Genomic DNA, 16,752 nt, shown 5'->3' with positions numbered 1-16,752 from the left:
AGGTTACGAGTCAGTCACTGATCCACCATCCACAATCTGAGACAGTGAATTACCACACAAGAAGTGTAGCAAATGATATTAGTGTATTGGCACCGATACACTACATATATCTTGGTTCATACAAGTCACTGCAATATTCATTTTCCAAGTAATCATTTTGGGAATCAAAACCAGAGAGTAAAAATCAGTTTACAGCAGATGCATTAAAATAGACTATGTGCAACTATAAGCAGACTAGTTTCCTGTTTGGACAGGGCAACAGACAACAACTGTACCATAGATAGGGATGCACTTTTTAAATTCATTAAAAATACACACCATACTTGGTAGGGAAGATTTCCTCATCGGTCAGTAGTTTTTGGATGTGTGTCATCACTAGGTCGATATACTGTGGTGCAGTACACTTTATTTTCTTCCCTCGCTCATCTGTCCAGAAGTACTGACTATCAATGAAACAAATGATAGGAGACAGAATAAGCAACACGAAGCTCAATAACTCATCTGAGTGGCCGTTCTTCATGTGCGAGCCAAGATCAGTGAGCGCCTGTAGGCTATTCAACTCTGAAGAGCATCACAGTGAGCCCAATCATGTCTTGACATCAACAAATGCATACTGAGGAACATAGGAACAGAAGAAGGCCATACGGCCCCTCGAGCATGTTCCATCGTTCTATTAGATCACAGCTGATCTGTACCTCAACTCCATTTACCTGCATTTGTTCCAAATCCCTTGATATCTTTAGCTAACAAAAATCAATTGATTTTAGTCTTGAAAATTTCTATTGATCCAGCATCCACAGCCTTTTGTGGGAGCAAGTTCCAGATTTCCACTACCCTGTATGTGGAAGAAGTGCTTCCTGATTTCACTCCTAAATTGCCTAGCTCTAACTTTAAGATTACTTTCGAGCAGAAGTCACTGGATAGTTATCAGAAATGGGAACTGTGGCTAACTTATCCCCTTCAAACCCAGCAACATTGAGGCCAAATGTAGTGCCTGAACCACTGCCCAGCTGAGATCATCAAACTAAACACAGACTGGGAATCAAACGGGGGGACTTATCATGGCTTGTGTTGCATGGTGCTTTTAATCCCTAAGCCACTGGGGAAGCTCCCCATGGTATTCTGTTGGGCAATTGGGACCACAGGGATCCAGGAATAGCACTCAAAATTTAAACGACCACCATTAATAATTGGACAGATGAAAAAATGCCAACATTTGCTACATTGACCATATTACCAACCAGGATTAACATAACACAGTTATTATACTGGCAGGATCCTTGACAGCACTGTATCATCTATTGATAGAGAATAATAATGGACACATGGGAGTGACTTACACACTAGAATCTAATGGCAATGTTGTTGCATCATCATCACACATTAACTATGAAACTGTAGTGTGCAGGTTGGAAGAATGCTCCATGTATACTTTTATATATCAATGAAATTAATTTTTTACCAGCTTTTAGAGTGTACGTTTGGGCTGCTGGTTGGAACATAGGAACATGAGTAGGCCATTCAGCCCCTCGTGCCTGCTCCGCCATTTGATAAGATCATAGCTGATCTGTGATCTAACTCCATATACCCACCTTTGGCCCATATCCCTTGATACCTTTGGTTGCCAAAAAGCTATCTATCTCAGATTTAAATTTAGTAATTGAGCTAGTATCAATTGCCGTTTGCGGAAGAGAGTTCCAAACTTCTACCACCCTTTGTGTGTAGAAATGTTTTCTAATCTCGCTCCTGAAATGTCTGGCTCTAATTTTTAGACTGTGCCCCCTACTCCTAGAATCCCCAACCAGCAGAAATAGTTTCTCTCTATCCACCCTATCTGTTTCCCTTAATATCTTATAAACTTCGATCAGATCACTCCTTAACCTTCGAAACTCTAGAGAGTACAACCCCAATTTGTGTAATCTCTCCTCGTAACTTAACCCTTGAAGTCCGGGTATCATTCTAGTAAACACTGCCCGAGACATGGACAGACTGCCTGCCACATCACTGGAGTTGTTCCTGAGATGATGATCATTCTTTTTAAGGTATTTTCTCCCCCTTCCCCTTACTTGGATCTCCCAGCAACAACTCGAGCCAAAAAGGCAGGTGGATTGGCCGCCAGGCTTCGCCAATGCTGCTCTATAATGCCACCATCAGCCTTAACAATAAAATCCAAGGAACTGGGTGTTGTTCTCAAGAGCTTTTTCTTTTCACTTCTGGGACCTGGGTTTCCATCCAGAACAATGGAACAAAGATCTCCTCTCTGCAAGCTGTAAGAGTAATGAGTTGGGCAATCTCAACATTACCAACTGATTCTCCCTTCAATTCTCCTGCTCCAACCGTAGGAATGGGCCTGACCTCCACATTTCTTTTTCTTGCACTCTGTGGAGCTGTGCGTTGATGTTGTGAGCAACTATGCAATGGCTTCAACTGCAATTTTAGCTGCTAATATGTTACATTTAAAGAGTAATGAATATCAGTGAATTACAGCTCTGTAGGGAGTTGTTCCAGTTAAAGTAAACTTAAGTATGCACATAGCCATATGTAACACACAACTCTAACAAGTGAAAAGTACTTACGTATTACAAGCGTTCATAACTGGACAGGTCTCTGCTGTGCAGAACTCAGAGATCGCGCTGTACTGCAGGTTTATGTGATTGAAGAATGTCATCGCTATCAAAACAAAAATAATTAGGAGCACGTGTGGCAGTGTTCCAATCATAATTAATTCTTGTAATAACAATGCTCTGCTCTATTTTCTCCCTCTCTATGATAGCACCCATATCTAGAAAACAGCACTGTAACATCTATTGGTATAGAGAATAATGGATACTTGGGACTGACACACTAGAATCTAATCAAGAGTTTCTGATGGTTTTTAGATCTCTTCTTTCTCCACATGCCACAAATTATTCCATGTCCGAGAGTAATCTGCTCTGACGGCACTGTCAACGAACTCTCAAAACGTTTAACAGGCCAGCATTTGATACCTCACCCCTCTGTTTTCCCTTCTTTCTTGTAGGGAAGTATCTTGCCTCCATTTACTAAGCCCCTCAACAGCTCGCCTGCAATCAAAAACTTACCATGCATAAAATTAGAGGCAGAAAGCCTGATCCCCCCTCTGAATCTAGGGGTACATAGATCACTGAAGTGTCATGAACAGGTGCAGAAAATAATCAATAAGGTTAATGGAATGCTGACCTTTATATCTAGAGGACTAGTGTACAAGGGGGCAGAAGTTATGCTGCAGCTATACAAAACCCTGGTTAAACCTACTGTGAGCAGTTCTGAGCATCGCACCTTCGGAGGGACATACTGGCCTTGGAGGGAGTGCAGCGTAGGTTTACTAGAATGATACCCGGACTTCAAGGGTTAAGTTACGAGGACAGATTACACAAATTGGGGTTGTATTCTCTGGAGTTTCGAAAGTTAAGGGGTGATCTGATCGAAGTTTATAAGATATTAAAGGGGAACGGATAGGATGGATAGAGAGAAACTATTTCCGCTGGTTGGGGATTTTAGGAGTAGGGGGCACAGTCTAAAAATTAGAGCCAGACCTTTCAGGAGCGAGATTAGAAAACATTTCTACACACAAAGGGTGGTAGAAGTTTGGAACTCTCTTCCGCAAACGGCAATTGATACTAGCTCAATTGCTAAATTTAAATCTGAGATAGATAGCTTTTTGGCAACCAAAGGTATTAAGGGATATGGGCCAAAGGCGGGTATATGGAGTTAGATCACAGATCAGCCATGATCTTATCAAATGGCGGAGCAGGCACGAGGGGCTGAATGGCCTACTCCTGTTCCTATGTTCCATGAGATAGGACTCCCAAACAGCCTTATCTCATCAGCTTTTGTCAGTATTTCAATTTTTTTCTAAAAAAAAAACTTTCCTCCCACCCCACCCCACCCCCCAATCTCTTCTTCTCAAGGTGCAGACTCTTCTTGGAATATGCATCCCCTCAGTATCTCAGCCAATGTGCGAGCCTGGAGCGCCTACAGTGGAGGGAATCACTGCCAACCCTGATATCATCCTCTCCCAAAGTCCAGCAGGGATCCCTGGATAACTGATTTTTCATCTTCCTAATGCAAAGATGTTGAGGCTAACTGCTGGCAATCATACCACTGACCTGGCTGACATCAGCTAACTTTGCATAGCCTGGGAATCAGACCTGGCACCTCCTGGTCTGAATGGCTCAGTGCCACACAGTGCAATGTATTTATACCCAGTAAGCCATCCAAAGAGCACAAGGTCAATTGTTCTACATTAATATTTTTCCGGTCTGTGTAACGGTGTTCAGAATCCAAAGGGAGATTTATGATACTGCTGACAATATTCAGTGAACGCAGTCTACTGATTGTACTGGAAATTAATTTGAATTATTGTGTTGCAGTCAAGAAAGCAGCACAAGTCTTTAATGAGAGTGTTCACGATGGTACAAAGCAACAGAATGGGAAATCAATACTGCACTTTAATGGATTCACTGCCTGAAGGAGGAAGCGGGAGAGCTTCCAGTTCAGTTCTTGATAAGTGTCCCATCATTGAGAAAAGAATGCATTACTAGTACATAAGGAACAACTTTTACCAAGCCTTCCAGGGATTCAGAGTCAAGGCCACTGATTTGTGGTTTACACAAAAAAAAAGGTGCAACCATACAATGTGATGCCCAAAACACCTCCTATAAATCGGATTAACAAAAATAAGATATGCCTCCTTCAGTCACCATAAACCACTGCCCTGCTCACCACAAGTCTGTATGGGGTAGGAATGAGAAAAGCTTGTGAAAAAGAAAATGAAGAGAAAGTGAAAGGGGAAAAATAAACACAGAAAATTCTGTAACTGTACAGCATGTGAAAGAGAAGACAGGTTGTGTTTGATGGAAAATGGCTGAAGGCTGTACTTCCAAAACATAAACCTGCCTATTTCCTTTCAGATGCTGACAGACATGCTGTATATTTGTATATTCATTATATTTGATTTTATCATGACAAAAGAGGTATGGAAGAGCAATTTGGTGGGATGTTATTTTCTTAAGTGTTTAACGCCTGTGATGCTTTGGTACACAGCATTAATAGCAAATGATGGTGTACTACCTCAGGGTAAGGGTGAGAGGGTTAAAAGTACTTTACAGCAAAGTGTGTCACAGCTTGGCTCAACTGGTAACACTCTTGCAGGAGTCAGAAGGGTATGGGTTTGGTGCAGTACTGAGGAAGTTCTACAATGTCAGAGGTGTCATCCTTCAGTTGAGATATTTAACCAAGGTCCCCCTCACCTAGTTCAAGTGGACATTAAAGATACCATGGCTGTGTTCAAAGAACAGCAGGGAGTGTCCTGGATAACATTCCTCCCTCAACCAACACAACCAAAACAAATTAAATGGTCATTCATTTCTTTGCTGTTTGTCGAATCTTGTTTTATGCAAAATGGTTGCTACATTTGCCCATATAACAGTGACTTAAAATGCCATTGTAGTTGGAAAGTAATTTATTTATGCGAAGCACTTTGGACATTTTAAGAGAGATGTGAGAAGTCTTTCAAAAGAGTTTTATTGTACAAATATTGATAAATGATTTCGGTCTCATCCCCTCCCTGTCAGAATCTCTCTCATCTCGCTTTACTTTATCAGTAATAAAATACTATCAGTAATTCTTTCAACCTTCTTGCACCCCTAAGCTACAAATACATCGCCAAGTGAGATTGTTAACTAGTGCTGAACATAATATTTAATCTATACATTTTTCTCCTCTCCCCTTTGGAGCTTTCTATACCAAGCAGCATCTCCTGGACACAAGAGGGAAAACAACTGACATTCTCCCAGGCCTTTGCAATACCCTTCCTCAGAGGGTACTGGGACATGTGAAAGAGCAGCCCAGAAGATGATTGGCTCATCAATTCCACAATTGTGAAGTTTACTCACTGTTATTGGCCAACCATTCATTCTGGTCGATTTCACTGGGTAGGGTCACAAGCATGGGTAAATCAGCATCAGACACTCGAGCCGCGGTGTACTCTGCATCTAGATACAATTTCTTCTCCTCAATCGATGGCGGTTTATCATCTGGCTTTGATTTTGCAGTCTTCCTGAGAGAGAGAGAAAAAAAAACTATAAATAAAAGAAAAAGGTGGCCAAGTATTGTAGCATAAAGCATGTTCCTTTTAATGGTACAAGTCAGAGGTGATCTCTGTTATTCTAGTCCACCACCATTAGTACATCAGTCAGTTTAATAACAAACTGCTGCTCATCTGCAGTACAGAGAGCACAACCTCATTAATATGGTATATAAGCAGCCACCAGCAGTAGTATTTGAGAGTTTGTTGGTTAGGTAAATATTGTATCCAACGGGACTCCAATCCATTTCCTATTTATACCATGACTTACTATAAAGCCAAAGTCCATCTAACATTTGGAACACTGCTCCCATATCTGCAGAGGCTCTAATACCTCTCTCTCACTCTTAGACAGGATATAAGAAAAATACTGATTTCTCTCATGCCCCTAACATCTTCTGCCCTTCCTTATCTCTTCAAAACAATTCATCTATGCTCCTCTGATTATATTTCCATATTCCTCCCAAGCTGCATGATGAATCATCTTAAACATTTTCCCTCTCCTTTGCATCCTCAACGTGTTGAAATCAAGACTCGTCACCCATCTCTTACTCTAACTCGTTCTTTCTCAGATTCTCAAAACTGTAGCACTGCCTCCCTCTGTCTTTCCAATTTCCTACAATCTGCTGGCTTTTAAAGCCCAATTGTGACGTCACCTAAATCATCACTGAATGCTTTATTCCATCTTTCTTTTTACTTCCTTGAATCTTGCTGGTGTCCAACTCTATACGCCTTGCTCTTCACTTTGGAATCTCAATAACAAAAGACTGATTTTTTTCTAAATGGTTTACAAAGCTGGTGCACCATGTGATTTCTCCTCTCCCCACACAAGCATACTTTTCTGCGACCTCGGTCATAGCCATAGTATCTCTCATTAGGCTTACGCTTCTATCTTCCATTTTATTTTAATTTACCTAAATCTCACTGTTCCCCCTCCGAGTCGAGTCCACCTACCTCCCTGTCACCAACCGCGAGGGTTGCCAACCGTCCAGGAGTGCCCTGGCGTCTCCAGGAATTAAAGACTAATCACCAGGACATTACTGTGAGCAACAACCAGGAGAAAAATCATAGGGCAATAAGAAATTGTGTTTTTAAAAAAAAATTCTTTGAACACTTTGGTTATTAGTAATAAAAATATCTGAAATGGGAAAAAAGGCTGTTTGACTGACCGTCAAAAATCATCCAATTGGGAAATGGATCTATTCGCTTTCCGATTGGTGTGGGAAGGCGTTGCGCTGACAGTATGGGCATGACAGGCGACCAATGGCATGAGTATGGGGGCGGGGTGTTGGCAGCAGAAGGTCACGTGATGACAGCTCCAGGAATATGTCCAACCAGAGATGGCGATCCTACCAACTGCTGGCTCACCCAGTTCCCTTTTGTGGCCACTTTCCTACTTTCTTTCTATGATTATTCCATTCTCTCCATCATGGTCTGTGCCTTCTCACCTATCTCTCCTTTACAATAATGAATTCCTGATGGGAGGAAATTATACATACTTTCCATGCAGCCTAAATGACCCACATCAGACACTTTACACTGCACAGCATTCCAACTCCAAAAGAAAACAAACACAAAAGGGCAGCAAAATATCACCCAATTTTAAAAACTATGCAAAATTTTTTTTACATAAGAATATAAAAAATAAGTAATCATCTGGAAAACAATGTGGTTGAAAATGGGAGCTCAGTGGATTTGAAGCCACGTCTCATGGTGCCATGCACTGGTGCTCCCACATGCACCAACACAAAATCAAGTATTTTAAAGAAAAACTGCCAAACTCTGGCTGTCTCTGTTCACTTCGTAGCAGCCATGATGTGGAGATGCCGGTGATGGACTGGGGTGGACAAATGTAAGGAATCTTACAACACCAGGTTATAGTCCAACAATTTTATTTTAAAATCACAAGCTTTCGGAAATTATCCCCTTCGTCAGGTTAGTGAATGAATAAGAGGTTCTCAAATCGCATATCTTATATTAGGCTGGGACACCATCACACCAATCAAAAGGTGTCGTTGGTGTTCAGACAGGTAAGCCACGGAAAACAGTAGGCCCCAGTATGCTGAATACACATTGTGTCAAATTATACAGACAGAGAGAAAGAGACCCAAAAGGCAGAGAGAGAGAGAATATTAAAAACAGATAACTTTTTTTTCCCCTTGCTGGTGGGGTTACGTGTAGCGTGACATGAACCAAAGATCCCGGTTGAGGCCGTCCTCATGGGTGCGGAACTTGGCTATCAATTTCTGCTCGACGATTTTGCGTTGTCGTGTGTCTCGAAGGCCGCCTTGGAGAACGCTTACCCGAAGATCGGTGGCTGAATGTCCTTGACTGCTAAAGTGTTCCCCGACTGGGAGGGAACCCTCCTGTTTGGGGATTGTTGCGCGGTGTCCGTTCATCCGTTGTCGCAGTGTCTGCATGGTCTCGCCAATGTACCATGCTCCGGGGGCATCCTTTCCTGCAACGTATGAGGTAGACAACGTTGGCCGAGTCACAGGAGTATGAACCATGTACCTGGTGGGTGGTGTCCTCTCGTGAGATGGTGGTATCCGTGTCGATGATCTAGCACGTCTTGCAGAGGTTGCCATGGCAGGGTTGCGTGGTGTCGTGGACGCTGCTCTCCTGAAAGCTGGGTAATTTGCTGCGAACAATGGTCTGTTTGAGGTTGGGTGGCTGTTTGAAGGCGAGTAGTGGAGGCGTGGGGATGGCCTTAGCGAGGTGTTCATCGTCATCGACTTTTCCAGCTTCCACCCCAACCACGTCAAAGAGGCCATCCCCTATGGACAGGCCCTACGAATACACAGGATCTGCTCAGACGAGGAAGAACGCGATGGACACCTACAGACGCTGAAAGACGCCCTCGTAAGAACGGGATATGACGCTCGACTTGTCAATCGACAGTTCCGACAGGCCACAGCGAAGAATCGCATAGACCTCCTCAGAAGACAAACACGGGACGCAACCAACAGAGTACCCTTCGTCATCCAGTACTTCCCCGGAGCGGAGAAACTACGCCATGTTCTCCACAGCCTTCAACATGTCATCGATGACGACGAACACCTCGCCAGACAGGAGGGTTCCCTCCCAGTCAGGGAACACTTTAGCAGTCAAGGACATTCAGCCACCGATCTTCGGGTAAGCATTCTCCAAGGCGGCCTTCGAGACACACAACGACGCAAAATCGTCGAGCAGAAATTGATAGCCAAGTTCCGCACCCATGAGGACAGCCTCAACCGGGATCTTGGGTTCATGTCACGCTACACGTAACCCCACCAGCAAGGGGGAAAAAAAAGTTATCTGTTTTTAATATTCTCTCTCTCTCTCTCTGCCTTTTGGGTCTCTTTCTCTGTCTGTGTAATTTGACACAATGTGTATTCAGCATACTGGGGCCTACTGTTTTCCGTGGCTAACCTGTCTGAACACCAACAACACCTTTTGATTGGTGTGATGGTGTCCCAGCCTAATATAAGATATGCGATTTGAGAACCTCTTATTCATTCACTCACCTGACGAAGGGGATAATCTCCGAAAGCTTATGATTTTAAAATAAAATTGTTGGACTATAACCTGGTGTTGTAAGATTCCTTACACTTCGAGCAGAGCAGTGTCCTAGGCCCAACCATCTTCAGCTGCTTCATCAATGACCCTCCATCATAAGGTCAGAAATGGGGATGTTCGCTGATGATTGCACAGCGTTCAGTTCCATTCGCAACCCCTTAGATAATGAAGCAGTCCGTGCCCGTGTGCAGCAAGACCTGGACAACATCCAGGCTTGGGCTGATAAGCGCAAGTAACATTTGTGCCAGGCAATGACCATCTCCAACGAGAGAGTCTAACCACCTCCCCTTGACATTCAACGGCATTACCATTGCTGAATCTGCCACCATCAACACCCTGGGAGTCACCATTGACCAGAAACTTAACTAGACCAGCCACATAAATACTGTGACTACAGGAGCAGGTCAGAGGCTGGGTATTCTGCAGCGAGTGACTCACCTCCTGACTCTCCAAAGCCTTTCCACCATCTACAAGGCACAATTCAGGAGTGTGATGGAATACTCTCCACTTGCTTGGATGAGTGCGGCTCCTACAACACTCAAGAAGTTCGACACCATCCAGGAAAAAGCAGCGCGCTTGATTGGCACCCCATCCACCACCAGTGCACCATGGCTGCAGGGTGCACTGCAGCAACTCGTCAAGGCTTCCTCGACAGCACCTCCCAAACCCGCAAACTCTACCACCTAGAAGGACAGGGGCAGCAGGCACATGGGAACACCACCACCTGCACGTTCCCCTCCAAGTCACACACCATCCTGACTTGGAAATATATCGCCGTTCCTTTATCGTCGCTGGGTCAAAATCCTGGAACTCCCTACCTAACAGCACCGTGGGAGAACCTTCACCACACGGACTGCAGTGGTTCAAAGGTGGCGGCTCATCACCACCTTCTCAAGGGCAATTAGGGGCGGGCAATAAATGCTGGCCTTGCCAGCGATGCCCACATCCTATGAACGAATAAAAAACAAGGTCATACAGCAGCATAAGCAGAGGCCTTGCTCATTCTGTCACTCAGGAAATAACTTGTGGTGCATGAGTTTGTGATGGGGTCGGGAGAAGAGAGAAATCAAAAGCATAGGTTATAATGTTTCAACCCATTAGAATCTATTTTTAACAGTCCTGTGTCTTAGCACTTGTTCAACACACCTGAAAGCGACACAATGTCACAGATGCAAAGCATGTAATACACTTCCACCTAATTGGCTCAAATACAATATTCATAAAACATCAACAAATGACACCCAAACAGGTAGGGAATATATCAATAAACAAGTACCAAGTGGGTACGAAAACCACCAATTAAGCATCAGTCCGTAAACAGCTACCAAAGAAACAATTATCAAGAAGAACGAAACAACTAAATTACTAAAAATCTTTTTTCAAATTCCCTTCAGGCGCCATCTTGATTTCAGTATCCCAAGATATGTAGTACTAAAAATAACACAAAAAAGTTACATAATTAACAATATTATTAACCACCACTACATCAGCACTTAGCTACCCTGAACGAAGAGGCTCAACCGGGTAGCAGGTAGCAGACTTCAACTCCCAGAATTTGCTAGTGTCACTCTGCAAGTGCCTTGTGATTTCCAACTAGCAGAATGACCCATGACTGCTCTTATTCAGAGTCTAATGCCCACCAATACATTTTAGAGCAGCAAGGGCGGGAGGGGGGAAGCAGCGTGAGGCAGCATGCATGACACTAGGATTTTTAAAAAATGTAGCAAGGTTGTTCATTCACGAAAGGTACAGGACTTCCTGTTTGTAAGCCCTGCACCCACCCTACCACCAATCCCGTGATGGAGAAAGACTAACAGAACAAAAACGCAGGGAAATAATTATTAGCTTGAAATCAAGAAGCTCGACACCACCCAGGACAAAGCAGTCTGCTTGATTGGCACCCCATTCACCAGCTCTCCACCACTGGTGCACCATGGCTGCAGTGTGTCCTATCCACAGAATGCACTGCAGCAAGTCGCCATGGCTTCTTTGACAGCACCTCACAGACCTGCCCAATCTACAGGGACAAGGGCAGCAAGTGCATGGGAACACCATCACCTCAAGTTCCCCTCCAAGTCACACACCATCCCGACTTGGGTATATATCGCTGTTCCTTCATTGTCGCTGGGTTAAAATTCTGGAACACCCTACCTAACAGCACTGTGTCAGTGCCTTCACTATAAGAACTGCAGCAGTTCAAGAAGGCGACCCACAATCACCTTCTCAAGGGCAACTAGAGATGGGAAATAAATGCTGGCCTCGCCAGCGATGCCCACATCCCGAGAATCAATTAAAAAGAAAACTTTTGACAGGTAACTAGCTATAAACGATGTTTATAATAAATAATAATGGAAACAGACTATGTGTTATACAGAACTGACCACCAGGTTCTGCTTCCAGCCTGGGCGCCTGCATCTCCATCTGCCTCAGACCCTAGAACTTTGCTGCTCCCAGTTCCAAGAAAATAGGAAACCAAACCCATTTCATCAATTTCAACTCAGGTCTCATGTGCTGCTCTGTCCGTACTTCAACTCCTATCTTGTCCAACTGATGTGCTTCCTGGCTCAGTGTTGCATTTCTCACCTGGCTGCTCACCTCCCTATGCTCCATTTCCCATCCAACTGCCATGTTCCCCAATCGGTAACCCCGACTACTTGGGAGCAACACCACAGGAGATCTGGTAAGTTTCTTTTTAAAACTGAGGCAGCAATTAAAATTTGATGACTAGGTTTGACAGTTTGGACTGTTCGGAGCCATTTCCATTATCTCTCCACTCCTGAATGACAAATCCCTTTAATTGTCAGTTGTTGCTATTTCCTATGCTGTCATCTTCTCTGGAAGCAGACTGATGTCACTGCAAGAAAACAACTTACTTTTTGAGAATAGAATGCTAAATTGATTTTAAAAAAGAGGGAAAAAAAAGAAGAAAGGAAAAATAAAAGGAGGAAAGAGAAAAAAGAGGAACAAGGAGATAAAAAAGCTAGGACAAGAGAGAAAAGAGAGGAGAAAGAAAAAAACAAACAAGTGCATGCAAGCATGAGCAAGGGAGTGAATAAAGAAAATGAGACAGATACCTTGAGCAAATTGTTTTCGGCTCAATAACAAGCAGTTCCCCGGAGCTGATGCTGCCGTACGAGTTCAGGCTTGCTGCATTCCACGATTAATCATTGCTGTTTGACTCTCGGCCTCTCTTTTGTCTACTCCGCTGCTTGCTTGCTTACTTACTGTCAGTTATGAGACAGCACCTGGTCCAAACTCGCCTCAGTGGCAGCAAACTGCCTTGGGCAAGGGGGCTTACTTACTGCCCAGAGGGTTAGGGAATCACATGAAGGGGTGGAGGACATGAGGACATCTCTTTTGCATTTTACAACAGTCTCCACTTTGAGGGAATTTGGCTATTTTAACACTAAGGAATGAACCCTTTTATGCTTTTCCAACTTCATATTCCAAACCGCTTGTCACTGAATATTAAAAATGCACGGCACTGTTCCAGAGATGGGGCAGTTAATTCCTCCCAGTAGCTTGTTATAATGTAGGGATATACACAAAAGTTTTTTTAAAAATTAATTTGCTTTTACTTGTCAATTCTTTCCTCTTCTCCTTTGACGACGATGACTAGTAATGTAATATGGTTCCATGGGCTATGTCCACAATCTGGTACCTAACCCAGTGGACATTCTTTACATGTGAACCTAAACCGTGAGAATTGGCAAGCTATTTAACAGTGAGGCCGTGTCTCGTTACCAGGGCTTACTAGATAGTGATCAGGAGTAGGAACCCTAACTGATTTTTCTCCTCAGAACGTTGAGGAGGCCAGTTGTATCCCTACCACTACCACGAATGAGATCAGCTAACTGAAAAGACTGGGGATCAAATTGTGGCTCTTTTTGATCTGAAGGGTAGATTAACACCTGTGTTAAAATAGCGCAGGAATGAACACGATGAATGGTCGTATGAGAGCACTGATTATAAGTTCTACCCTACACAGAGTCCTACAATTTTGCTTATTTCAGCAATTCTGAAGATAACACAGAAGTAGGTATACCTGTAGATCATTTTAAAGCATTGAGAAACAATTTAAAGAAAAAACAATGTGGTCTCAGGCAAGCCACAAAACTGAGTCGGGTCTGCGGGGATCAAAGACATGTGCATTGAGGGCACCAGTTGTGGCCACCAGCTCACAACTTGTTTCCCTCATTATGTTTAACCAGTGATTTCTGATGACATAAACAACTCAACAAGTAGCTGAACCATACAGGCCAAGTCTGCCACAGTCTGTGCCGAGTTAACTGATTTAAGTCAGGGTACAGTAGAGACATTATAATTAGCCTCAGTATCGTTAGGGAGGGGAAAACTAGCCAGGATTCCTGCTTCTGATCACTGCCCAGTAACTCTGTGCTGACGGTGTGCCTTTATGGACATCAGGTGTGGACAGGACGATATTCAACAGTGATGCTCCCACCCCAAGTAGCTTGCTGCCATAATGCCAAGATGACACCAAGGGATAGATTTTGGTCTGGTCCCATTTCCAGGCCCAGACTCGGTGCTGCAGAGGCATCGCGCAGCTGAACAGAGAGGCCCAAGGATCACCAGGAATTGGTCCGCGGACCTCACCTACATACACGGGGCAAGCTGCCGGCAGATGTTACGCCTGTACATGCCGCTCGCCCTACAAGAAAAATCAATTTCGGGCAGCTGTCCTCGGGTACGTTCCAGTAGGGGGGTTGGAGCGGGCAATGGGGGAGGGGGTTGGCGATCGCCAGGAGTTGGGGTGTGAGGGAGCACTCCTGCTCCTCCTGGCTCCATAGAATTGTTTTTTTTTAAATAAAAATGTAATTAAAACTTACCTTTAGTTGGCACCCACAGGAGTGCCTAAAATGGACCCACAAATTTAGCAATGGGACCAAGGCCTGCACAGATTGAGCGCTGGTCATCCACTGCCAAAGTGATTTTTTTTGTCTGTTATACGTCTGAAAAATGGCTGCAAAACACCATTTTCTTTCCCCAAGTGTCTGTACCCAGAAAATCTTGCAGGGGAGGAAAAGAGGAAAAAAAAATTGAGGAGGAAATTGAAAGTCACCAATAAACTCGCAGGAAAAAAAAGTGAAGAATCAGAAATTTTGTAATTGACTTTTTAAAAAGGGATCTGCAATTATTTAGAGAAGGCAACATATAAGCCAGGCTGGCTGAAGCATGTTACAAGGCAACAATATATTGAAGGAGGGAGGGTGACGTAAACTAGTTTGAGTAAACTAGTTTCTCAATGTTATCTGGATTACAAGATTCCAGTTTGTTATTTTTCATAACTTATATATAGGTAAATTATGGGCTGTCGTCACTAGGGTTTCAGAAAAACATAACGGTCGGTGGAAATTTTCACAATATATTCTCTTAAACTGTGGAAAAGTACCCAACACTACAATTATAGATTCTGTCAATCCAAATGTGGGTTGTGGGTAGGGAGAATATTTTGAGCTGTATAACATTAGGGTGATATACTGGTGATTACAGATCTATCACTGTTGGGGACAATTTATGATAAGAATATCACAGGAGAGGCACATCACATAACATACGTTGCATTTTTCCTGTAGTACAATGGCACTAATATGTTAAATAGGCTTAGCAACAACACTGGGTAAAATTTGGGAATGTAGGGTGGATTTATCTGCTGTTTTGGAAGTTTGTTTTTTGCCTCCAGCAGATGTCATAGCAGACAGGTTCCTGTAACTTAAAATGAAGTGGTATTGTACCATGTGATTTGAAATGCACTCGAACTGGGTTTTATATACCCCACATTTTTGTGTAATAGCCCATATGAAATACATTATATAGATGGAACACATTTGAGGGGTTCAGTCTTTGTTGTAAAGAACACAATCGTCATCAATTTTCAAAATACTGAGCAGTTTTTGAGCTGGCATTACCAGTTTTTCTTTACCACCATCATTATCATCTTAAGAGGAATGGGTCTGGATGCTTGAACTGATTTTAACTAATAGATGAATAGGAAATTGATCCTAGCAAATTATGATGAAGGGCGCAACTACTAGGCGCAACTTTTCACCCAAAGGATAACAACACTATTGAATAAATTACCAGGGAAGGTCATTGCAGCAGATAACATGGAAATTTTAGATGAGTTTAGGAGAGCGATGGGATTGACAAATATAGTGAGATGGCAGGTAGATGGGATAGGTGTCTGAAAAACAATGGATTTGCAGGGCCAAATGGCTTTTCCCATTTCTTACATACAGTTCTTAATATCTTATTAGGCCAGAGTTTAATTGAGTTACCCAACAGGAGGAAAGGGTTTTGCAGAAAAATAATGCTCTAGTTTTAGAGCAAGAGAACCAGGCTTGTATATATTGCATTGAAGAATCAAATTATTTTCAGCTATACGACAGAGTATATGGCCACCTTTTACATTTTTAAAGTACCTATAGTATTGTTTACTTACTTACACAAGGCAACATGCTAATAGATTAAAGTTTTCAGAATAGTTTTTGGCAGGTTATTCACTATCTTCTCCTCCCCACCCTTTGCAAACCCATAATTTTACTAAAAATCTATGACAACAAACAGAGCAACAAAACAAAGGATAGTACACTATAGGAAGAGTGTCTCTGGTCAACTTCCCGCACTTTTCAAATTAACATTCAATAACATGCAGCATACAATGGAGTACTGACGGTAGAAAGGAAGTACTGAAACAGTATACAAGTATCCCATAAAACTGTTTGACATGCTTCAAAAAGTGCCAATTAACAGTAATTTTTCCAGATGTCCCAACAACTCAGTTAGTAAATAGAGTGTAACTGAGCCATACAGACCAAGAAGGTCTAAGGTTTGATCGCCAATCTTGAGTTGAGTTAGCTGATCTCAGCTGGGGTAGCAGTGTGGATCCTACAATTGGCTTCAGCATTTCTGGATTAGGCACAGGATATCTGGCTAGGGCTTCCATTCCTAATGCCTATCCAGTGATCCCCGCTGAAAAGTCTAGTGATTGGATATTAGGTGAGGACAGGACAAGGCTCGGCTGCAATGCCCTTCATAGTTGAATAGCACGAGTACACTTGCTAATTAGG

At 43.1% G+C, this 16,752-nt stretch overlaps 1 protein-coding gene across 2 annotated transcripts in view; it reads right to left on the bottom strand.

The window, feature by feature from the left end:
* LOC137305646 (MOB kinase activator 2-like) overlaps window positions 1-16,752 on the bottom strand; it is a 41,850-nt gene that overhangs the window by 3,030 nt on the left and 22,068 nt on the right. For both annotated transcript variants that reach the window (XM_067974534.1, XM_067974533.1), the window contains exons 2-4: window positions 5,916-6,079; window positions 2,577-2,670; window positions 319-443 (exon numbers count right to left, since the gene is read on the bottom strand). In XM_067974534.1, the coding sequence (XP_067830635.1) occupies window positions 319-443; window positions 2,577-2,670; window positions 5,916-6,079 (383 nt within the window). The remainder of the gene's footprint in view (window positions 1-318; window positions 444-2,576; window positions 2,671-5,915; window positions 6,080-16,752) is intronic.

Source organism: Heptranchias perlo, chromosome 40 (genome assembly GCF_035084215.1).
Source record: "Heptranchias perlo isolate sHepPer1 chromosome 40, sHepPer1.hap1, whole genome shotgun sequence".
Classification (NCBI taxonomy): domain Eukaryota; kingdom Metazoa; phylum Chordata; class Chondrichthyes; order Hexanchiformes; family Hexanchidae; genus Heptranchias; species Heptranchias perlo.
This window is presented reverse-complemented; position numbering and strand designations above follow the sequence as displayed.